The following is a 26,125-nucleotide window of genomic DNA, read 5'->3' on the forward strand; positions in this document are numbered from 1 at the left end:
GCTTGCTTTTGTGCGCGCTACCGCCACTTACAATTAAAAAAAGAGAGGAATTGTCTCATAAATGAAACAAAGGCAAGAGACTGCTATTTGTTATTACTTACACTGCTGCTTTCTTTGATAATGTTCAACAAGAACCAAATAATATACTGCGTATGGATAGAAGATTTTGTGAATGCTTCATTTCTGACTGTATCACTATTAGGCATAAAAATAATACGAATATAAAATTGACATGATATGTATATTCTTCCGCGTTTACTGTTGTCTCAGTCTAGTTTCGTAGTTTATTAGGTAGACAGGATTTAAATGAGATATCAGCAAACACGTAAGAATACATGGCAAAATGTTTATATTCGTATTATTCTTATGGTGAAAAGAATAGTGCATGTGATTCACAATTCATAAAAGTTCCTAATAGCAACCATCTCTTCTCACAGGTAGGGAAAAATTCAGAACGTAGAGTTGGCCATATTGACAAACACCCCAAACAGCCTTGCCTGTCAGATTTTCGTAGTACATTGAAATACTGCTACATTCGAAGATGAACAATACGGAATTTGTATTTACTTCGTTGGATAATGTATGAAAATGCAGTGGCCGAAACTCGGAGCGGAGAAAAAGGCTCGTCTTCCACCTTTTTTTTTTTATGTATTTACTGACGCAGAGGTTTTGGCGCCAGTATTTATCTTTGTGCCTGCAAAGCATGCCTGTGTAGCACTACATATATTCGACGGCAGAAGTTAGTTATGGTGGCACCTACCAACATATTTCAGAACTTCCGCTTAGTTTACACTCGATTCTAAGCTGCAGACAGTTTTTTGGATTACAAAGAGGAAAAAAAGTGCGGCTTAGATGCGAGTAAATACGGTATGTGTCTTACATAATTAAGATGTCAACTTTGATAGCTTAGGTGTGAGAGAACTGACTGCCATTCAAATGACCTGGATTTTATTTGCACTACTGCCAGGGATTTTTCTTTGGTGGGAGGGCTGGGATTTTGTGCACTTCACCTTGTGATGCCAGTTGAGGAGCTTCTTGACTGAGTGGTAATGACTCCAGGTCACTAAAACTGACAACTGCCAGAAGAGCAGTGTTCTGAACCTTACATCACTCTGTACTGTATCCAGTGATTTCATTGGCAGTGTGTGATGTGATCAGTTGGTACTGATACATCTGCCAGGGTCTGTGGATGGGTTTACTTTTCTTTAAAAACATTATGATGTCCATGTGAAGTTCATTTTTCATTCTATATCTACAAATCATTTTGAGTTATGCAACCAACTGGGAGCTATGAAGCTGACTCTTTAGTAGTTGGATCTGTCAGAAATGGCTAACAGGAAACCTTTGTTGTGCTTGATGAAATATCTGGTAGAATATTATAACATAAATCACTGATGGTATTTAAGATGGACGTCCAACAAATGATCTTGCAATGCAAAGAGAGAGTTTATTTTTCACAGAGACTAATCGTGAATTCCATTTTGTTTTTTCTATCACCAAATTTTTTACAGAGAACATATGCATTGAAACATGCAACATCCAAGAAAAGGCAGAAAAAGCTCTTGTAGGATATTTTAGTCTATCTTCCTGTATGGCGTACCTATGATGACTTGTCTTTTGTGTGGCGCCATTCTTATAATGGTTTTAAACAAATAAATTGTCATGGAGTGTGTTGATGATTTTGACATCTTTATTGCAGTTGTATTTTATCAACAATATACAGGGTGATTTTTATTAACATTAAAAAAAGCCTAAGTGACATAGATGATGCTGAGGCAAGTAATTTAATATGACACACGGGTTCGTAAATGTCGGGAAATACTCTAGACGTGAATGACAAATGTTGAACATGTGACGTCACAGGATGACATACCTTGCCACACGTGCGGTGGTTGAGCCTATTGGTCTGTCACACCTGATCGTCCCAACCCATGTCAAGTATTCTGGTTGACAAGACTCCGGGGCTATGCACGCTACTTTAGTGTATGGGGCTCAGGGTTTGAGTCTTACATCGGGCTGGTAGTATTTTTTCATTGTGTTTAGACAATTGGGTGTTTACATTGAGGTAAGATTTTACTATATTATTTACTGGTCGTGTAGTCCACGGTGGTTTATTGCAAGTACAGTACAACAAACCCTACCGTATCATGCTACAAATAAATGAGTATAAGCTTCTAAATTGCATCATTACTAGCAAGTAACTTAAGATTTCTGTACTAAATAATATTGTAAACAAAAAAAGAAGGAACAAATGGGAAGAAACACAAAATAAGAAAAGCTTTTGCTTGGTTAAGGGAGGACAATAATTTTGTAACTCTTATGTTTACAACAATCACATTTTAAAAAGGTGTTTGAAATTTGTACTGTTTGCTCGAATGCAAGTGTTGCATTTCTCAATCATCTCTTCAAGTTTATTCTCAAAAATACTCTCCATATTTTGGATGTCTGCAGTGGCAACATCTAATTGAGCTATAAGGTCCATTTGGAAGGTGAGCTGTAAACTACCTTCTCCATGTGACAAAATCTAGTGGGTCTAAGTATAGGGAGGGATCTTGCTGGCCAGCAAATTGGTCCATGTCACCCAATGCAAGTATCTGGATACACCTGCATTAAGTAACTTCCTGTTGTGGTGGCATAGTGTGGTGGAGCTCCATCCTGCTGTAGCCACATGTTTGCTCTTGCTGCCAGAGGAATATCTTCAAGTGGCTGTGGCAGAACCTTCCTTAAAGAGACTGAGTAATATGGCCATTTAAATTATTGGGTAAAATTTGTGGTCCTATTATTTGGTTTAGAATGAAGTCTTTCATAACATCACTGTTATATAAAACATTCTCAGACTACTTTCCACATAAATACAGGATAAAAATCTCAAGCTTTCAATGATTATCTCCATTGTCTCTGTCAAGAGCGACTAACTGTCTAAACTATTGCTGTGTTGGTCATATGTAATCCATAAATAGATTGTGACTGGTCAGTAATTATATACTGCTCTGTCACAGATGGTGTCACATGGAGAGTTCGCTGTCATGGTTGAAGCTCTTCTCACACATTCACGTTATTTCTACAGCCTCTCTAATTATAGAATCCATGTATATTGGAGCCTGAGAAACAGCTTTCATTTTGTCAAACAATATCTTTTGTTTGTTTGTTTGTGCAGTTTTCGATTTTTTAATGTGCCATTGATTTTCTGCACAGCAGTCAGAAATGGTATGAGGGACTGACCAATGTAATTGCTTCTGCACCCACAAGAGTTGTTATAAATCTAAAGGGTACAAGATGCAGTGTCTGCTTTATCTTCTTAAGAGGTTGGAAAATAGGTCTTATACCTCGTCTTCCAAGGACTCTGGCTATTTTGAATACATTGTGCTAACTGGTGATCACTACAGCCTAGTGAAGTAAGTATTAACTGACAGTAATGTAAGATCATCAGGCCTGTAATTTATTGCTCCCAGTAGCTAGAAGTTGAAGAATGCTACAGACACAAATATCCATTCAAGCCACTGTGAATGAACAAGCTATAGATGTGTATATGCTTTCTGTCCACTGGAAGTGTTCAATAAGTTAATTAAACTCATGTGAAAAGTATGAGCACATTAGTTATATTATCACATTGTAACCACAATCAATCCCAAATCCGAAAGCAAGGTCATGAGAGACATGCAAAACTGAAGTAAGTACTGAAAGTACATTTATTACGAGCACTAATGTACAGTCAGGACAGAAATGAGCTCCTTGATGGGAAGTGCTGCCATTTACACAGAAATTGAATATTCCAGAATGTACAAACAACACAAAGATAAGAAATTTCAAGAACCGTCTAGGAATCATGAAAACTAATAACAGATAATTGCGAATGGTCAGATTTGAACTGGTGACCCACAGTATATCAGCCAGTGGGCCTAACCACTGCATGCACTACAGCTTGCAGTATTGCTCCATTTTGTGGAGAAACAGTGACTTGTTGTTTCCTAAGTTCTCATTGGAGCTTACTAGAGCACCATGGATCTAGAGCTTGTCAGTGGTCCTCTGCATGGCAGCGTTATTGGATCCTCACTTTCTGATCATGTTATTACATCCTCTCCCCAGTGATGATTACCAAAGGTAGCCCTTCCCATCGAAGCTTCCCTGTCATTGACCAGGTCTTCAGTTGGCTTGAATGAAAAGCTCCCACTATCTGTCTGTGCTTCAGAGCTATAGTAGGGCTGCATATGGATGACATGTATGACATCTCTACACTTATTCATGAAGGGTCGTAATCCTCTACTTTCAACAGGCAACATAGGATGTGAATAGCCCAGAGTATCACTTTAGTAACTTTTCTGATTGTCCCACTTTGTGCTCAGCTGTAGTAACCCATACCGTGTCTCCCAAGCTGTATCTAACTGATTGATACTTGGTGTGACAGTGCTCTCGGTCTTTCTCCTGGGTGTCCAGGTTTCATAAGCAACTGTCATCCTCTTTCAATCCTGATGATGAGTCGTTTCATGTAGTGATCTCGAGTATCATCTGGTTGAAACAGAACAATGTATACATTGTCCTTTAATTCTTGTGACCATAGAACAAAGAGAATGATGTGAAGCCTTTAGTGTCCCACTTCATTAGATTGTATACAAATGTCATGGTGGGCAGTAGATTAGATTAGATTAGATTAGATTAGATTAGATTAATACTTGTTCCATAGATCATGAATACGACACTTCGTAATGATGTGGAACGTGTCAGGTTAATGAAAGATGTCTGTACAAGATATTACATTACACAAAATATTGCATGACACTAATGCTTAAGTTAGTTTTTTTCCCTCCCTTAATTTATATCTAAAAATTCAGCCAATGAGTAGAAGGAGTTGTCATCTAGAAATTCTTTTAATTTATTTTTAAATGTTGGTTGGCTATTGTATCCCAATCTCTGTTCAGCAACATACATCAAGAGCATATCTGCCAACATCTTATTAAAGCATTCTGTGATGTCATTTGACTGTGGGTAATAGGTGGCTGACATCCAGTGGGTGATGCCAGAACGTGAAATTACCTGAGTGTGACCAGATTTTTCTTGTGAAAAATGGGGCATGTGGAAAAAACAGGCACTTGATAGAAAGAAAATATTGTACACATATGGCTACATTGCTTTACTGAAATAAATGAAAACTTATGTTTATACTCATAAAAAGGCATATATTTTAACAAGACACTTCAAAACATGCTTGTAATGGCACTGTATCATATGATAATTCATTGTTTTTCCAAGAACTGATTATAATTCAAAGTGTTGAGAAATTAATAGAATGACTTCTAACAAATGAACACCAATGTAGGTATCAAAAATCCATAGGCCATTTAACTACTCTATCAGGAACACTGCCATTAACTTTGTATTTATCAGAAGACCTAAAATCTTTCAAAAACTTTGAATTGGTTAACAGCAGGTTGTAGAACTCCTTGCAAGTAAGTTCTTGATAATGAGTCTTAACTATTACAATTGCTTCAATAGTTTTGGTGGTAAAACAGTTTTTCTCATCAATCCAAAGGGAATTCACAATTGAAAATACCCTTTCCACAAGGCATGTGCAAAACTCACGAGCATCTCATATACTTTTATATGAAGTACGTGCGCTTTTAAGTATATGGAATACATCACACTATCTCTTATTTGTTTCCAAATTAGCTTTTCCCCATTTCTCAAGTTTCTTGTTTATAATGTTGTTCATGCATCCTACATCACCAAACAATACATCTTCATCTGTTTGAAATGTTGCACCTGAATCTACTGTCTTAAGAATTTTCAGACAGTTTAAAAGTTCAGCCCAAGAAACAGTGTTATCCAATGAAATGATTTCAGAGGTTGAAATGGAGAAGTCCACGTTTCTAAATAAGTTGCAGAAGTGTCATAAAATAAATTGGTAATCATCTTGTATTTTGACTGAGTGAAAACATCTTCCTCTTCCAAATTAATTAACATTGAAGAAATAACTAAAGTTTGAAAATTTAGTAAATTTCCTGATACTGATTTTTTTTCTTTAAAACATTTTCAATTGTCTTTGTGTGAAACGATGCCAAAGAAGTCTACATTTACATCAATACCCTGCAAGCTACCGTACGATACATTGTGGAGGGTACCATGTACTACAACTAATCGTTTCCTTTTCTGTTCCACTCACAGGTAGAGTTTGGGAAAAACGACTGTCTATATGCCTCCCTAGGAGTCCTAATTTCTCATATGAGAAGGAAAGTTGCTACTCATTATATAGCGGAGATGCTAAGTTGCAGGTAGGCACAACAAAAAGACTCTCACAGTTATAGCTTTTGTCCATTAAGGCCTTCATCAATAATACATGCACATACACACATACATTCACGCACACTTGGCAGTATGGTTTGAGTTGTCTGAGAATGCAGTCATGTGTGTGTGTGTGTGTGTGTGTGTGTGTGTGTGTGTGTGTGTGTGTGTGTGTGTGTGTGTGTGTGCGCGCGCGCGGGCTTTCACACGTATGTGTGTCTGTTGTTGATGAAGGCCTTAATTGCCAAAAGCTATAATTGTGAGAGTCTTTTTGTTGTTCCTACCTGCGGCTTTCCTTCTCATAATATTGTTACATTCCATCCTGGATTTTTCATTGTTTAATTTCTCATATCTTATCTTTGTGGTTCCTATGTGAAATCTATGTTGGTGGCAGTAGAATTGTCTGCAGTTAGCTTCAAATGCTGTTTCTCTAAACTTTCTCTGTAGTGTTCTTCGAAATGTCTTCTTGCCTCCAGGGATTCCCACTTGAGCTCCCAAAACATATCCATAACACTTGCATGCTGATCGAACCTACAGGTAACAAATCTAGTAGCTCACCCCTGAATTGTTTTGATGTCTTCTTTCAATCTGACCTGGTCCATATCCCAAACACTTGAGCAGTACTTAAGAATAAGACACACTAGTATCCTTTATGCAGTCTCCTTACAGATGTACCACACTTTCCTAAAATTCTCCCAATAAACCGAAGTCGACCATTCACCTTTCCTACCACAATCCTCACATGCTCTTTCCATTTCATATCGCTTCACAAAATTACACCCAGATATTTAAATGGGTTTGTTTTTCCTAGTCATCTCCTTAAATTGCAGTTTTCTACATTAAGAGCAAGCTGCCACTCATCAGATTATTGTGAACAACTGCAGATTGCTGCCCACCATGTCTGTGAGATCATTTATGTATGTATAAAATAGCAACAGTCCTATCACATTTTCCTGGGGCACTCATGATGTTACCCCCGCCTCCAGTGAACACTTGCCGCCGAGAACAACATACTCGGTTTTATTAGTTATGAAGTCTTCAAACAGTCTCATATCTGGAAGTTCATTCCATATGCATATACCTTTGTTAACAGTCTGCAGTGGGGTACCATGTCGAATTGCTTTTCGGAAATCTAGAAATATGGAAACAGTCTGTTGCCCGTCATCCATAGTTTGCAGATTATCATGTGAGAAAAGAGCAAGTTGGGTTTCGCTCAAGTGATGTTTTTGAGCCATGCTGATTCGTGGACATGAGCTTTTTGACCTCTAGGAAATTTATTATATTCAAACTCAGAATATTCAGTAAACAGATGTTAAGGATATTAGTCTGTAATTTTGCAGATCCATTCTTTTACCCGTCTTATATACGGGGGTCATCTGCGCCTTTTTCCAGCCACTTGACACTTTGTGCTTGTCAAGAGATTCACAATAAATGCAAACAAAGTAAGTGGTCAATGACGCAGAGTACTCTTTGTAAAACCGAATTGGGATTCCATCTCGACCTGGCGACTTACTTGTTTTCAACTCTTTCAGTTGTTTCTCTATGCCAAGGATGCTTATTACTATGTCTTTCATACAGGACCTGTGTGATGGTCAAACGATGGTACATTTGTATGATTCTCCTGTGTGAACAATTTCTTAAATGTGGAATTTAAAACTTTGGCATCCCTTTTGCTATATTCTACTGCCAAACCAGACAGGTCTACGAGTGACTGAATTGAAGCCTTAGACCTGCTTAGTGATTTTATGTAGGACTATAATTTCTTTCAGGTTCTCCACCAGATCTTCAGCCAAGGTATGATGGTGGTAGCTTTTCACAGGTGCTCAAAGCTCTACTAATCTTTGCCTATCGTCATTTGCACGCCCTCTTTTGGACAGAGTGTGCAACAGTCTTTGCTTCCTCAGCATTTCCCGGATTTTGTTATTAAACTATGGTGGGTATTTTCCGTCCTAAATCTCCCCCTGCAAGTCCGAGGGTTAGAATAGGCCCGAGGTATTCCTGCCTGTCGTAAGAGGTGACTAAAAGGAGTCTCTCATGTTTTGTCCTTAATGTGATGGTACCCTGTTGGGTTTGACCTCTGTTTTTCAAAATTTTCCCAAAGAGTGAGCCAATTGGGAAAGGGTGCCGTACAAGGTTGCTTAGTGTCCATGTGCTGAGACCTCTCGCATCCTTCGTCAACTTAGATCTGCACTTCTGGTGATTCTCCAGCTGTTGGGCGAGGTCACCCTCCTGGGTGCATTTTCCTCCATCCTCTGTGCAGTATTGCTTTCCATGCTGTTGCCGATTAATGGACTTCTTAGCTCGTTTGCACCTGATACCAGCATGGTAGCCAGTCCATTGTGGTCAGGCTGCCATGTACCCTGTTGGTTATAGCCCCCAGGCAACACAGGGATCACTCTGCTGATGCCTGTGCCATTAACTCCTCCAAGGAGTAGATGCACATCGCCCTGGGGCATTGGGACTACCAGCAGTGGCCATCCTGTCAGGTGACCTTTGCTGCGGCTGGGTGGCATCCATGGGGAGGGCCCCTGGTCAGAGTGTGTGGCATCAGGATGGATGACATGCCAGGAAGCGTTGTTTGTCATCTCTTGCTGGTGGTCAAACACCGTGGTGGAAGTCTAACTTCAATGCTAAGAAATATGCCCCCAAATTGTCCTCCCCCCCCCCCCCCCCCCCTCCTCTCCCCCGTCCGGTCACACAATGGGAGGAACGCTAGGCTAAGGATGGCAGCAAAGCTTATTCAACCCAGCACCTAATATGTACGAGAGTTCATGAGGAATTTTTTTGTGTCCAAGAAGCCTCAGTTTTTGTGGAGCATTTGGAGGACAAGTTTGGGAAAGTGGAGGGCTTGATAAAAACAGCATCCTCTGCCCAGTCACAGGCACTACTTACCTGTGACAAGCTGTGGGATGTTTCTGTAGCCATCACACCCCGTAAGAGCTTCAATATGTTCCAGTGTATCATATTTCACAGGGACCTTCTTTTGCAGTCTGACGATGAGCTGCGCGGCAATTTAGAGCGGTGATGTGTCCATTTTGTCCGATGAGTCGACAGGGGTCCAAGGGGTAATCAGGTTGCCACCAGTGCCTTCATCTTGGCCTTCAAGGGTGAGACATTACCCAAGAAGGTGAAGGTGATGGTTTACTGCTGTGATATAAAGCCATATATCCCTCCCTTAATGCGGTGCTTTAAGTGCTGGAAGTTCAGCCATATGTCTTCCCTCTTTATTTCCACCGTCACGTGTCGGGGTTGTGGACGTCCTTCACATCTCAATACTCCCCCTGCCCCGTCTTCCATCTGTGTCAACTATGGAGAGCACCATTCGTCTTGCTCTCCAGACTGCAGGATTCTCCAGAAAGAAAGAAAAATAATGGAATACAATGACCTACACTGTGCATATGATATCAACCTGTGTTGTCGCTACAACAACGCTTCTGTCATCTTCCGTTTCACCTTGTACAGTTGGCTCACAGAGCCCTCACATTCCACCTGCCCCCTTAATGGTGGGGGCACTTCCCTCCCTGTTGCTCCTGCTCCACGTACTTCAGGAGCAACGCCCCCTCCCCCCCTCAACCATCAGGAACATCAGTCCCCACATCTCAGCCAAGAAGCGTCAGTCTTCTTGGGCTCCTCTCGTCAGGAAGGGGTCCTCCAGGTCACTCCCTTCTCCCTTCTCAGGTTCCTACCAGTGGCAAAGCTGACACCCGCCAGTGGCTGAAGCAACCACAGGTAGCTGGTCATAGGGCTTCACAGTCCTCCTCAGTCCCTGAGAGTGAATCAGTGAAACCCTCCCAGCTGGACAAACCTAAGGAGCAGTGAGAGAAACCTAAAAAGAAAAATACTCCAAAGAACCAAGGCACTGCGGTGACACCCACACCACCACTACCTCCAAGCTCAGTGTCTGAGGATGGGGTGGAGATTCTGGCATCCGCAGAGGACCTAGATCTTGCTGGGCCCTCAGACGCAATGGATGTCGATCGCGCAGGTACTCATCTGGTGGCAGCAGGTGACCCTGAGGCATAGACTGCCTCATTGAGTGTTTCATGCCTTCCCAGTCTCAAAATCACGTAATTTTTCAGTGGAATTGTGGCGGTTTTTTCTACCACCTGGCTGGGCTATGGGAATTGTTAAGCTGTACACCTGATTTCTGCATTACCCTCCAGGAAACCTGGTTCCCGGCATTGTGGACCCCTGCCATCTGTGACTATAAGGGATATTACAGGAACATAGCGACTATAATAGTGTGTCAGGTGAAGTTTGCATCTATGTCCTGAACTCAGTATGTAGTGAACCTGTGCCCCTTCAAACCCCTCTTGAAGCTGTGTCTGTCAGGATAAGGATGACATGGGAAATAACTGTCTGCAATGAATATCTTCCTCCAGATGGTGCAGTACCCCTGAAAGTACTGGCTGCACTGATTGATCAACTCGCTAAACCTTTCCTACTTTTGGGAGATTTTAACGCACTGCTTACTGGCCAAGGTAGGGAGGTCGAAAATTTCCTGTCACAACTCGTCCTCTGTCTCTTAAATACAGGTGTCCCCACACATTTCAGTGTGGCACATGGCACATATTCAGCCATTGATTTCTCGGTTTGCGGCCCTGGCCTTCTCCCATCTATCCACTGGAGAGAACATGATGATCTGTGTGGTAGTGACCACTTCCCCATCTTCCTTTCACTCCCCTGGTGTCATGCCCACGAATGCCTCCCCAGTTGGGCTTTAAACAAGGCAGACTGGGAAGCCTTCACCTCTGCTGTCGCAGCTGAATCTCCCCCACACTTTACCATCAATGTTGTCATTAAGCAGGTCACTACAACGATCATTTCTGCAGCGGAAAACACGATCCCTCTTTCTTTAGTGTGCCCCTAGTCAAAGACAGTCCCTTGATGGTCACTGGAAGTCACTGAGGCAAGTAAGAGCATTGGCAAGCACTACAGTGACATAAGTAGCACCCTTCCCCAGAGCACCTAATTGCCTTTAAGAAGTTCCATGCCTGCATTTGCCACCTTATAAAACAATGGAAACAGAAGGGTTGGGAGACGTATGTGTCGACCATTGGGTGCCACACGTCACCTTCCCAAGTCTGAATGAAGATCAGACATCTTTTTGGGTACCAGAGCCCAACAGGTGTCCCTGGCATTAACATCAAGGAGGTGTTATCTACCGATGCAAATGAGATTGCTGAGCACTATGCTCGAGCCTCTGCATCAGAGAACTACCCCCCAGCCTGTCGCACCCTCAAATGGTGGATGGAAAGGAAAGTCCTCTCATTCACTACATGCCACAGTGAACCCTATAACGCCCCATTTACAGAGTGGGAGCTCCTCAGCACCCTTGCACATTGCCCCAACACATGTCCTGGGCTGGATCAGATCCAGTCAGATGACTTTGAGCGACATCTCACCATCATTTTCAACCGGATCTGGCGCGGTGGCATCTTTCCATTGCAATGGCAGGGGAGCACCATCATTCAGGTGCTCAAACCCAGTCAGAAGCCGCTTAGTGTGGATAGCTACTGGCACACCAGTCTCACCAACTTTCTTTGTAAGCTGCTGGAACGTATGGTGTGTCTGAGGTTGGGTTGGGTCCTGGAGTAACTTGGCCTACTGGCTCCACGTCAGGGTGGCTTCCACTAGGGTTGCTCCACCACTGATAATTTGAGTCTGCCATCCGAATAGCCTTTTCCAGATGCCAACATCTGATTGCCATCTTTTTTGACTTATGTAAAGTATACAACACAACCTGGTGACATAATATCCTTGCCACATTGTATGAGTGGGGTCTCTGGGGCTTGCTCCCGATTTTTATCCCAAACTTCCTGTCACCCCATACTTTCCGCATCCAAGTTGGTGCCTCCGTTAGTTCCATCCATATTCAGGAGAAAAAGATGTCCTGTAGGGCTCTGTATTGAGTGTCTCTTCATTTTTAGTGGCCATTAACAGTCTAGCAGCAGCTGTTGGGCCATCGGTCTCACCTTCTCTGTATGCGGATGACTTCTGAATTTCGTACTGCTCCTCCAGTACTGGTGTTGCTGAGTGGCATCTACAGGGAGCCATTCAGAAGGCATAGTCATGGGCTCTAGCCCATGTATTCCAATTTTCAGCCACAAAGTTGTTTGTCATGCATTTCTGGCGGTATCGCACCATTTTCCAGAACCAGAACTTTACCTTAATGATGATCCACTAACTGTAGTGGAGACACATCCATTCTTAGGACTGGATTTCAACACCTGATTGACTTGGCTACCTCACTATCGTCAGCTTAAGCGGAAGTGCTGGCAGCACCACAGTGCCCTCCGCTGCCAGAGCAACACCAACTGTGGTGCAGATTGCTCTACACTGCTGCAGCTCTACAGAGCCCTTGTTCAATCCCACCTTGACTATGGGAGTCCGGTTTACGATTTGGCGTCACCCTCAGCTTTGTGTTTACTCAAGCCAATGTGCGCCACTGTGGCATTCACCTAGTGATGGGAGCATTTAGAATGAGACCGGTGACCAGTGTCTTGGTGGACGCCAGAGTGTCTCCATTGTAGGTTAGGTGTGCACAACAGCTCGCCAGTTACGTTGCAGAAATTCATAGTTCTCCTGCGCATCTGAATTACCGTCTCCTTTTCCCAACCATGTTGGTTCATCTCCCGCATTGGCGGCCCAGGTCAGGCTTACGATTGCAGTTCGCGTCCAGTCCCTTCTGTCTGAACTGGAGTCCTTCCCATTACCACCTCTCCTCGAGGTCCATTCACTTACACCTCCATGGTGTACACCTAGGCCACAGATTCTTCTGGACCTTTTGCATGGCCTAAGGACTCCATTAATCCTGCAGCTCTCCTTTACCACTTCCTCTCGATTCTCGACATATACCAGGGCTATGAAGTGGTTTACACTGATGGCTCGATGGTTGGTAGTCATATAGGCTTTGCGTATGTTCATGGAGGACATATTGAACAGCACTCCTTGGCAGATAGCTGCAGTGTTTTCAATGCAGAGCTGGTGGCCATATCTTGTGCTCTTGAGCACATCCACTCATGCACTGGTGAGTCATTTTTTCTGTGTACTGACACCTTGAGCAGCCTACAAGCTATCGACCAGTGCTACCCCACCATCCTTTGGTAGCATCCATTCAGGAGTCTATCTATGCCCTGTAACAGTCCCGTCATTCAGTGGTGTTTTTGTGGACCCCAGGAAACGTCGGAACCCCAGGCAACGAACTTGCCGATAGGCGGGCCAAACAGGCTAAGCGGAAACTGCTTCTGGAAATGGGCATGTTTGAAATTGACCTGAATTCTGTCTTATGCTGCAGGGTTTTTTGGCTTTGGGAGACGGAATTGCATAACAGTACGCACAACAAACTTCATGTCATTAAGGACACTACAAACGTGTGGAAATCTTGCATGCAGTCCTCTTGCAGGGAGTCAGTTGTCCTCTGCCAGCTCTGCATTGGCCATACGTGGCTAACGCATGGTTATCTCCTCCGTCGCGAGGACCTACCTCGGTGTCGCTGTGGCTTAAAAATGATGGTCGTCCACCTCTTGCTGGACTGCCCACTTTAACATTCCCAGCACCATAACGTTGGTGTTAGGCGACAGTGCCTCAACAGCAGCTTTAGTAGTACATTTTATTCGTGAGGGTGGGTTTTATCCTTTGATCTAACTTTTAATGCATGTCCTTTGTCCCTCTGTGTCCTCCACCCTAGTGCTTTTAGGGTGGAAGTTTCAATGTGTTGCAAAATGGCTGGCTTCTCCTTTTTATTCTAATGGTCGGTCAGCCAGCCATGGTAGTCTGCTCTCTTCTTTTGATCTCGTCTACATGTTTCTTGCATGTCTCCGTGGTTTTCTTGTCCGATTTTGTCCATTTTAGTGTTTGTTGCCCTTCTGTCATTCTTGTGGTTTTCTCCTTTCTTCCAATTGTGTTTTGTATGTCTCAATTATTTTACTCCCACCTTTTTGAATTATTTTAATCGGAATGAGGGACTGATGACCTAGCAGTTTGGTCCCCCTCGCCCCCCTCCCCCTCTTTTAAACCAACCAACCGTCCTTAATCCACTTACTAGGTACATACTTGTCCCAAGCACGATTTAAATCTGTTTAAACTTTTGCCCATAATTCCTCTGTGGCCATCATTCTGGAACTGTGTGATTGCAGTTCATTGTCTAAGTAAAATGCTAACAACTGCTTATGTGTTTTTTCTAGCAGATGCATTCTCTTTGCCCTCTTGACTGTTTTATTAAGTTACGTAACTATAGTCACTATGATAGCATCATGATCATTAATCGTCTCTGTACTGATGCCATTGATGAGGTCTAGCCTGTTTGTAACTACAAGTTCCAAGATATTTCCATTGTGTGTTGGCTGCTGAGCTAGCTGCTCAAGATAGTATTCAGAAAATGTGTTCAAAAGTACTTCACAAGACTGTCTGCACCCCCTGCAATGAATTTATATGCATCCCAGTGTATACTTGGTAGGTTAAAGTCACCACCAACTAGTATTGCATAATCCAGGTATTTATGCACAACTGGCCATAGACTTTCTTTGAATGACTCTAGAACTGTCACAGTGGAGTCAGGTGGTTGGTAAAAACATCCAACAATGAATTTGGTTTTACCTAGACCTGTTATGTGTGACCAGATAACTTCACTCAGTTTCAATCTTAGTAGAGACAATATTTTTGTTGACTGCAGTGAACACTCCTCCTCCTAAGGCATCTAATCTGTCTCTGATAAACATTCCAAGATCATCTAAATCTCACAGAACTTTTTACTTTGAGTTGTAGCCAGCTCTCAGTCCCAGGAATAATTTGAAGTTCAGGACTTTCCTGGAGGGCAGTAAATTTGGGAATTTGTTCTGAATACTTCGACAATTTACTGATAAAATTTGTACAGTAGAACTGTCTTTACTCTGAACGCAGTCTGTTTTCCCTACATGCGTGTCCACTGGCGAGTGTTCATGAGAGTACTTGGAACTACAGCCTAGCCTGAAAACTCTCATAAGCACTCCACAAGTACACTGCTATCTGAGTAGCTGCTTCCTTTGTGTAGTACACCCCTGACCTGTCAAGGGGAGTCCTACAAATCCCCACCTCATAACGCAGGTCCAGAAATCTGCAGACAAGACCAACACAGAGACAACAAAGCCTTTGGTTGAGACCTTCCACTTAGAACCTTGTTCAGCTCTGGGAACAAAGTTGCAAATTGCGAGCTCTGCTTGCACCTCCCGTGCGAGGCCAGCAGGCTTAACTACCTCCATCAGTCGCCTGTAAGAACTGAGGATGGCCTCAGAACCCATGCGACAGGCGTCATTGGTGCCGACGTGAGCCACAAGTTGCAGATGACTGCACCCTGTACGATCGACAGCCACAGGCAATGCCGCCTCCACATTTCAGGTCAGGCACCTGACAAACATACAAAGTGCACATTGGCTTCTGTGACTGTGGGTTCTCAAAAAAACTGTTTCATCAATGTAGGATGCCTATCCTGAGACAGAAAATAAGATTTCAAAGGTTCATACATATCAGTAACTCTTGTAACTTCTGGCAACAATGACAAATATGTAGTTTTAATATTACCTAGTACTTGCTCCTATTCAGTATCAATGAAATCACTTAATGATTTCAATTCCTCTGCATGCACAGTGTAAATGTGAAAATATTGAAAAATATTATTCACTAAGGTTTTTGTGTTAATGAGAGGAATGTCTGCACTTGTGTGAACTCCATCGTGTACCGCATGAGATGCAAAACTGATGCCATGAATGTTCATCTTGAGAATGCTGTTCAGTTTGGAATAAACATTGTTTGTTCCTACCCTCTTGTACCCACCAAAATTTGTATTACAATTATCTGTATAAAACACAACACTCTTGTCAACTATATTTTGACTTTTTAATATATCCAGAATATGAGTAGCTAATAATTCTTCCATTTCTCCACCAGTGTTTTGAAGGCAGTTACTTTGCACTCAACACCTTTGGTAGGAATGAAATAGTCAGCTAGAATCAGGACTAGCTTTAAGCTTTTGTGATTTGATGCATCCACCATCAAAGACATATACTTAACATCTTTAAGATCTGACTGAACTTCATGCATTGCGTACGATGATAAATACATTCACTAAAATCAACTCACATTTTGTCCTAGAACATGTGAATTTCTTCCCAAACAGGTCTCTGATGAGAAGAGCCATGAGGTCCATTGACGGGAAAGAATGATTAGGTTTTGCGGTATGGAAGGCAAACCTTCTTGTGCAGCGATATGTTCATCTTCTTCTGTTTGCAGTTTATTTGTACTTACAAAGGAAGTTATGCTGCTAGAAATTTTCACAGAAACTGGCAATAGGTGCTTCTTTATCTTCGTGTGCTGCATTATATCAGCACGTCCTCCATGTTCAGTGGAGGAAAATTAGTGGCACAATGTATATTCTACCTTCGTTCTTGTAGTTTCCATTAAGAAAGGGAACTCATCTTTAATGGTTTTCATAAAAGAACTCTTTCTTTTCCCCATATTAACAGGCACAAGTTAGTTCTACACACAGCAAATGACAGACATTGGAGCACACTAAAGCAAGCTTGCTGAACCCAGTGTTGAAACAGTTGCTTAATTCTCATTGTTGCCTGTAACAGTCCGAAGACATAATGTCAGTTGCATCCACTGCATATTTATGTCATCTAACAGTGAACAGATAATTTGTAACTACAAATAAATTGAATATTGATAGCCATATGACATTCTTTAACAAAAACTCGTTACATTTGTCTGTCATTTCTGCAATGGCAAATAATGGATACGAATCACAAAGATCATGCATAAGTCACTGGCACTGAGCATGATGGCGGAAAATCTTCTGTTCACACCTCACCTCATCTCGTGACAAAAATAATGCTTCTTTTATTTTGTCTTTGCACTGAAGTTAAAGCAAGACTCAAGAAAATGTCAAAAACTATGTGACACTACTTTGATGTAAAAATAAATAAAAACACAAAATGAAGTAAATAAATGAGGTTACTGCTTATTAAAATGGAACGTTGGGCATCCTGTTGAAAATTTTGTGGAACAACAGGACACAGAATAAAAAAAGGTGAGTCCCATTAAAAATGGTACATCACGTCACACAAAAACAATGGGATGTCTCATCACCTTAATTTACCTACGATAGTAGCATTGACTGGAAAACTTACTCAGATATCATCACACAGAGTGCATTGTGCTTCAAAATGATGTTTTCACAATGAGCTTCACAATTTCTGGAGCTTCAGCAATTGGCACAGCTTTGGTAGCAGTGTAGGGAGTGAAGTACTCAGTCCATATTCTTATCAATAGATTCACATTTGTTCACGCTAAGAATCTCACCAAGAGACCAATTCCAGTTTCGTGAAATTGTGCTGCTGCAGGTGGAAATGATACCAGATGCCCTGGAGGTAACTGTGTCATTCCTTGCTGTGGAGATGCTCAGTCGCAGATAAGCACAACAAAAAGACTGTCACAAATAAAGCTTTCAGCCAATAAGGCCTTCGTCAACTATAGACGATATCACACACACACACACACACACACACACACACACACACACACAAACCTGCAGTCTCAGGCAACTGAAACCACACTGCAAACAGTAGCACCTGTGCATGGTGGGAGAGGCGACTGGGTGGGGGTAAGGAGAAGGCTGGATTGGGGAGGCAGAGAGGGAGGGATAGTATGGTAGGGGTGGCAGACAGTGAAGTGTTGCAATTTAGGAGGAGGGCAGGGAGAGAGTAGTAAAAAGACCAGGTGTGATGGTGGAATGATGGCTGTGTAGTGCTGGAATGGGAACAGGGAAGGGGCTGGATGGGTGAGGACAGTGGCTAACTAAGATTGAGGCCAAGAGGATTATGGGAATGTAGGATGTATTGCAGGGAAAGTTCCCACCTCCGCAATTCATAAAAGCTGGTGTTCGTGGGAAGGACCCATATTCCACAGGCTGTGAAGCAGTCATTGAAATGAAAGATGTCATGTTTTTGGCAGCTTGGCAGAACAGGAAAAGGAGGTATTGTTGCATATATTAAGACAGAACACAAGTTCAAAAGCATTGACACAAGTAGATTTTGTAGTGATCAGCACATAAAGTGTTTGCTTGTGAATTAATGCTGAAAAACAGTTCACTTTTAATTGTGACAGTATGCAGATCCCCACTGGGAAATTTTGAATTGCTCATGAGGAACCTGGATTCGTTAAAATTATGAACAACTTCAGTTGGAAGGACCACATAGATAATATTGTTGGGAAGGTGAGCCAAAGGTTGCGTTTCATTGGCAGGACACTTTGAAGATGCAACAAGTCCACTAAAGAGACAGCTTACACTACACTCGTTCGTCCTCTGTTAGAATATTGCTGCGTGGTGTGGGATCCTTACCAGGTGGGATCGACGGAGGACATCGAAAGGGTGCAAAAAAGGGCAGCTCGTTTTGTATTATCACGTTATAGGGGAGAGAGTGTGGCAGATACGATACACGAGTTGGGATGGAAGTCATTACAGCATAGACGTTTTTCGTCGCGGCGAGACCTTTTTACGAAATTTCAGTCTCCAACTTTCTCTTCCGAATGCGAAAATATTTTGTTGAGCCCAACCTACATAGGTAGGAATGATCATCAAAATAAAATAAGAGAAATCAGAGCTCGAACAGAAAGGTTTAGGTGTTCGTTTTTCCCGCTCGCTGTTCGGGAGTGGAATAGTAGAGAGATACTATGATTGTGGTCCGATGAACCCTCTGCCAAGCACTTAAATGTGAATTGCAGAGTAGTCATGTAGATGTAGATGTATTGGGTTGTCTGTCAGACATCAGCAAGCAGTTAATAGTCTGTGGTGACATCAGTGTAGATTTTCTAAGGGATTCTGATAGGAAAAAGGATCTAGAAACCTTATTTGGATCCTTGAATTTGCTCTCAGTAGTTAACATTCTAACATGGGCGGATAAAGAAGCAGGTTTCTAATTGATAATGTTTTTTTTAGATGCAAGAAAATAACTGTTTACCCAGTAACAAATGCTCTCTCTGATCATGACGCACAGTTAAGTCAGGATAAATGACATAGTGCCTTACAGTGTGGATATACCTCATTGAAAGTCATTTAGAATTATTAATGATGACAGGGCAAATGTTTTTAAGAGTAGTTTACAAGAAACAACCTGGGGTGAAATTTATAAAGAATCAAATGCCAATATAAAATTTAATCTGTTCCATGGTAAATTCATATCAGTATTTGAAAATAGCTTTCCACATAAGCTAATTAGAAGAGACATTAAACAGCCATATAAAAAACCATGGACCACTAAGGGGATTAAAGTATCTTGTGAAAGGAAAAGGGAAATGTTTCTTTTGGCAAGAACAAGTATAGACCCTGCAGTAGTTGTGCACTACAAAAACTACTCAAAATTATTAAGAATTGTCATTAAAAAATCAAGAAACATGCACATAATATCAGAAATCAGTATGTCTGACAACAATGTTAAGGCAACATGGAATATAGTGCAGCAAGAGAAAAGGCAATCAACCACAGGAGAGGATAACATTACTGTTGAATTGAATGGAAGGGTTATAAATACCAAGTCACAGGTAGCAAATGTATTTAATAATCATTTCTTAAACATAGTACAAAGCTTAGGGACCAACAGTTCAAGACATAGATCACTGCAATATGTTGAAGAAATAACTCTCATAAAATTACATCATATGAATGTATCAACAACTTCTACTTCTGAAATTAAGAGGGTCATACATTCTCTCAAGAATAAAAGCTCTTCTGGTTTTGATGATCTTTCCAGTAGAGTACTAAAGACTTGTTCCCATATAATAAGACTGGTATTGTCTAAAACATGCTGTTGTTAAACCACTCTTTAAGATAGGTGATAAGAGTGCCAGCAGTAAATACTGATGTATTTCACTCCTGACATCATTTTACAAAATTTTTGAGAAGGTGATGTATTCTAGAATAGTATCTCACCTTGGCAACAATAATATCCTCAGCAAATAACAGTTTGGGTTTCAGAAGGGTCACTGAACTGAGAATGACATTAACATGTTCACACATCAGATATTACAAACATTAAATAACAAAATAGCACCGGGAGGTAATCTTCTGTAACCTGTCCACGGCATTTGATTGTATTAATCATAGTATACTCCTAGATAAATTGAAGTTTTTTTATGGGATTGATGGTATAGCCAACCAATGGATTGTTTCATATCTAAGTAAAAGAATGCAGAAAGTTGTACTTAGTAGTAATGCAATTAACAGAATCCAGGGACATAATTCTGACTAGGGAGAAATCATGTTTGGGGTTCCTCAAGGCTCAAACTTACGTCCACTACTGTTTCTCATATACATAAATGATCTACCATCTAATGTACAAAAAGCAGAATTAGTTGTTTTTGCAGATGACACCAGTATTGTAATCACTCCCAGTATACATACAGAAATGGAAGAAATGGTGAACACACTTCTCAAAAGTATCATTGACTGGTTTTCTGCGAATGGTCTTACCCTGAATTTCACAAAGACACATCATATTCAGTTCTGCATCTCTAGGGGTGCTGTACCAGTGATAAGTGTAACACATGGTGATGAAATAAAACACAGGGTGGAGTCTTCAAAATTCTTGGATGTTCCTATTGATAAGAATTTAAATTGGAAAAAACAAATTTTGGAACTCCTAAAACAACTTAGTTCGGCCACATTTGCACTTGGAATCACAGCAAACTTGTGGGGTGCGGGGAGTGGGGGGGAATCAGTAAGTTGACATATTTTGCATATTTTCATTCAGTAATGTCATATGGAATAATATTCTGGGGTAACTCATCTCTAAGAAAGAAGGTCTTCTTTGACCAAAAACTTTCTGTAAGAATAATATGTGGTGCTCACTCGCGATCATCTTGTAGATGTCTGTTTAAGGAATTGGGCATTCTGACTACTGCTTCACAGTATATTTATTCCCGTATGAAGTTAGTTGTAAATAATCCACTACAATTCAATAGGAACAATGAGGTTCATAATTACAGTACTAAAAGAAAAAATGACATTCTTCACTCAACATTAAAGTTGTCTTTAGCACAGAAAGGGGTGCACAATGCTGCAACAAAAATTTTTGAACAATTACCCAGTAATATAAAATGTCTAACAGACAGCAAGGTAAAATTTGAAAATAAATTGAAAAAGTTTCTATTTCGTAGAAGAATTGCTATGTTTTTAATGTGTAAAAGATGTGGGGTAGGAATTGCTAACTCAATCTGTGTATCTTGTCTTCATTTCGGAGGGAAAAAAATATATGGTGATGTTTAGAGTACAGATAGATGTACAAATTAATTTGCAATGTGAATGTAACATGACTCATTCCACGTCATGATGAATTTCATGCAAAATGATCCATGGAACATGAAAGTAACTAACTAACTAGCACAGAGAGCATGTTTGTTACAAGCACAAACATATAACCACAATAGTGCTGAACTCCTGTACAGAGAGTGCTGCTATTTATACAAATATTGAATATTCCAGAATATACAAATGATACAAACGTAAGACATTTTGAGAACCTTCCAGAAATGATAAATACTAAACAACAAATAATTTCTGGTGGTAAGGTTTGAAATGGTGACCTGCAGCACATCAACCAGTGACACTAACTGCTGCACCTTACAGCATGCACCACAGTTTGTGGCAATGTATACTAAGTCTGACTGAGGAGTAAAGTACAAGAAGAAAGTACTGAGCCCATAGTCTGCAATGTAGGCTCGAATTTCAGCCCTGCGATAATCATTTATGTTCTCTGCTGGTTTCATAAATCTCTTCAGGAAAGTGTCAAAATGGTTTCTCCACAGTAAAGGGCAATATTACATAACACTGCTATATAGTCTCTTGTCTACATTTCTATGATGATCTATGTGAATTCCAGACTTCTTCTCATGTGCATGTGGTCTGGCGTTCTGCTACATTCTTTCTCCTCCGCCATATGCTATCTTCTTTTTGCAACATTCGTGTAATTAACCTTTTCCAATAACAAGGAAAGATTTTCCGAAAGAGAGAAATGCATTAATATCAAACATAAATCTAAATCGCAGGAAGGCTTTCCTGAAACTAAATGTTTCGGATTAGCCATATATGGAAGTGAAACGTGGATGATAAACATTAGAGGCAAGAAGAATGTAGAAGCTTCTGAAACATGACCTTACAGAAGAATTCTGAAGATTAGGTGAGTAGATGAAATTACTATTGAAGAGGTACTAAATCGAGTCAGGTCTTTCTGGCACAGCTTGACTATGGAAATGGATATGACACAGCCTGAGACATCGAGGTATTGTTAATTTGGTGATGATAATGGTGGTAGAGGGAGGTTGAGACTCCTCTATAGTAAGCAGGTTCAAATAGATGCAGGTTGCAGTAGTTCTGCAGAGATGAAGAGACTGGCATGGAGAGCTGCATAAAACAAGTTTCCTTTTAGAACACATAGTGTTATGTTTGATCCTGTTGTAAATACCTTCATTCATAAAATGATAATATTATCTGTAGAAACAAACAAAGTAACTCAAATGTAAATTTGTTTTCATCAGTGTTGCCAAAACTAATTTAGTAAATATCAGCCACATTAAATGTTTACATCTGTAAGACAAAAGAACTGTGTAATAAGAGTACAATCAAGTAAGGTCATCTGCAGCAGCAGGTGTAGGCCTTCTATTTGTGCCTGGCCATTTTTCGTAACCTGAAGTCCTAATTTATTTTCATAATGTATTCCGGAAGAGTCCTATTGCCACCAACCCTTTACTATCTTCTGCTAGACAAAGGAACTCCTGGTTCTAAAAGCTAGTATTTGGTTTTCCCCTTTTTGTGTTGACATATTCTGTGACAAAAATATTTTTGTATATGTGTTTTCTTGCAATTATATGTTAATAGCTTGCTGTTTTAGTTATTATTAATTATTGATAAAATTATATGTGACACACAATGTTAATTTTTGTTAAATTTTAGGGTTGTAGATAAGGAAGGAAGTCTGCAGCTGAGGCGCAAGTTCTCTATCAGGCACAAGAATTACTTAGTGCGATCCACTTTCTGCCCTATCATGTCCTTCCGGCAGGGAGCATGTGTTGGTGAGTTTTCCTCTCTTCTCTCTCTCTCTCTCTCTCTCTCTCTCTCTCTCTTTCTCTCTCTCTTATAAATGTATGATTCAGTGTTGATGGCAATGAGATTGTCAAACTCATTTGCATATTTATTTGTTTCCATACAGAATTTTCCATTAACATTTTTAAAAACTACACTCTCCTAGCTAAGCAATTGTGGCTAGTAAGTAACTATCATGAAGTAGCAGCACTTGAATATTTTGTGATTAACGAACAGTTTTTCATAAGTTTAATTTTGTGAGTAAGTGTGCTATATATTCTTCTTCTATTTCCCTTTACAGCAAGAACATGTGAAAATTTTGTTGGTAATAGACCATGAAATGCTATAGAGTGCACGTGAAATATGTTAACTGCTGTCAAAAATTGTAAATTTATTTATGCTGATGGTGACAACACAGATCCTTGCTGCTCGGTTCTCTCTCATTTTATCTGAGTACAATATAGCAGACTCATAATGAACTGTAGGCAATAATTTTCAAATGAAATCTACAGAGTAAGATTTTAAATTGTGTAACAACCTCGGTGTACCATAACATTTAATTCTAGTTTAACCTTCTGTTTTTCATTCAAGCTTTGTAATTGTTAGTTTTGTAAACATGATTGATATGATGTCCTTAATACATATTGTGCACTATAAATGCCTTTAGTGCTGTGTATTGTCCATGACCTTCTAGAAACTATGTATTTGTAAGGACAAAAAGGAGAAAAAAAAGAAGGTTGTATAGCCTTACAAAAATTTGTATGTTATTTTTTATTTCAGGATTTTGTAATGTAACCTGTAAGTAGTTTACTGTTACAGTTCTCAGCAGTACTTCGTGCAGACTAACTTAATGTTTCCTATGTTTAACAACACTTTAGGGGACAATTATTTGTATTTAATATTGTGAACTTTAAAAAGCAACCTTCAACACCTACATCTAGTAATATATACACTTTGCAAGCCACTGTAAAGTTCATGGTGGAGGGTAATAGCTACCATTGCTTACCATTCCCTTTCTGCTCATAATGGAATGAGGGGAAAATGTTTGCTTTGTGGCTCCATATGAGCCCTAATCTCCCTTATTTAGAACTTATGTGATATGAATACTGGAGGCAGTAGAATTGTTCTGCAGTTTGTTGCAAATGCTGATTCTCTAAACATGCTCATTGGCATTTGCCTGCTCTCCAGGGATTCCCATTTAAGCTCATGTAGCATTTCATACTGATTTAACCAGTAACAAATGTAGCAGAATTCCTCTGATTTACTTACATTTCTTCCCTTAATTTAGACTGGTGAGGATCCTAAACATTTGAACAGTACTCAAATATGGGTTACACAAGTCTTCTGTACGTAGTTTGCTACACTTTCCCATAACTCTCCCCGTAAACCATAGTCAAGCATTTGCCTTCTCTATAACTGGCTTTACGTCCTTTTTCTGTATCACATTATTTCTCAGTGTTTTACCTAGATGTGTGTAACTGCCATAACTGAGTTGAGAAGTGTACCATTAACACTGTAATCAAATATTACAGGAATGTCTTTCCTATCCATCAACATTACCTTACACCTATTCACATTTAGAGCAAGATGCCGTTCCTCCCACAGATGAAAATTCCATCAAAGCTCTGAAATGGTCTATTAAAATTATTATCAGTTTCTGAGACCCTTTTCTTTAGTGCTTACATGGCAAACTTATCATTATGTAACAGGCGCAATTGGAGATGTAGATGAAATTTTGAAAATAAGATCTCTCTATTTCATGAAGTTAAAAATATTTGTAAATGTATATTAACTTGTAGCTTTCCTTTCCTAATTGACAATTCTAGTAATTTTCAATTTAGATATCAATTTCAACGTGAAGAGTTAAATAATATTTTTTTCTTTTCCTTTCTTCACAGTTACTGGAAGTGAAGACTCCTGTGTGTACTTCTTTGACATTGAACGCGATGGGAAGGCTTGTGTCAACAAGTTGCAAGGACATGCTTCTCCTGTACTGGGTGTTAGCTTCAACTATGATGAGTCCCTATTAGCAACAAGTGATTATCAAGGTCTTGTTATAATATGGGAGAGAGAAAAACGACCCGGAAGTGAGAAATGTCGGGGAAATCCTAGCTGATATACTATAGCTCACTATTTAACAAATAATTTATGAAATGCAATATTTTATTTACAACATCTATGTTCAGATTCTGCAGTGTCTTATCATTTTTGTTGTGTATTGTTACTAGTTTATTTACTAATTTATTTGGAAAAAATGTTGATTGTTACTATTTATTACGAGAATCCTATTGGAGTTTTTGATGTTAATGTTCTTAAGAACTTTGGTGGGCACACTGTAATTACATGCTTGTTACATGAGGACAATAAAACACATTGTATTCTCTGAATTGTTGGTGTTGTGGTCTTCAGTCCGGAGACTGTTTTGATGCAGCTCTCCATTCTACTCTATCCTGTGAAAGCTTCATCATCTCCCTGTACTTACTGCAACCTACAGCCTTCTGAATCTGTTTAGTGTATTCATCTCTTGGTCTTCCTCTACGATTTTTACCCTCCACCCTGCCCTCCAATACTAAATTGATGATCCCTTGATGCCTCAGAATATGCCCTACCAACCGATCCCTTCTTCTAGTCAAGATGCACCACAAATTTCTCTTCCCTCCAATTCCATTCAATACCTCCTTTTAGTTATGTGATCTACCCATCTAATCTTCAGCATTCTTCTGTAGCACCACATTTCAA

The 26,125-nt window shown here is 40.3% G+C and overlaps 1 protein-coding gene across 1 annotated transcript in view; it reads left to right on the top strand.

The window, feature by feature from the left end:
• The window catches only part of LOC126334744 (WD repeat-containing protein 13-like), a 57,012-nt gene extending 31,239 nt beyond the window's left edge, over window positions 1-25,773 (top strand). Inside the window, exons 9-10 of the mRNA XM_049997293.1 lie at window positions 23,258-23,376; window positions 25,285-25,773. Coding sequence (XP_049853250.1) covers window positions 23,258-23,376; window positions 25,285-25,502 — 337 coding nt within the window. The 3' untranslated portion in view covers window positions 25,503-25,773. The remainder of the gene's footprint in view (window positions 1-23,257; window positions 23,377-25,284) is intronic.
• Window positions 25,774-26,125: the final 352 nt, after the last annotated feature.

Source organism: Schistocerca gregaria, chromosome 2, assembly GCF_023897955.1.
Source record: "Schistocerca gregaria isolate iqSchGreg1 chromosome 2, iqSchGreg1.2, whole genome shotgun sequence".
Lineage (NCBI taxonomy): Eukaryota > Metazoa > Arthropoda > Insecta > Orthoptera > Acrididae > Schistocerca > Schistocerca gregaria.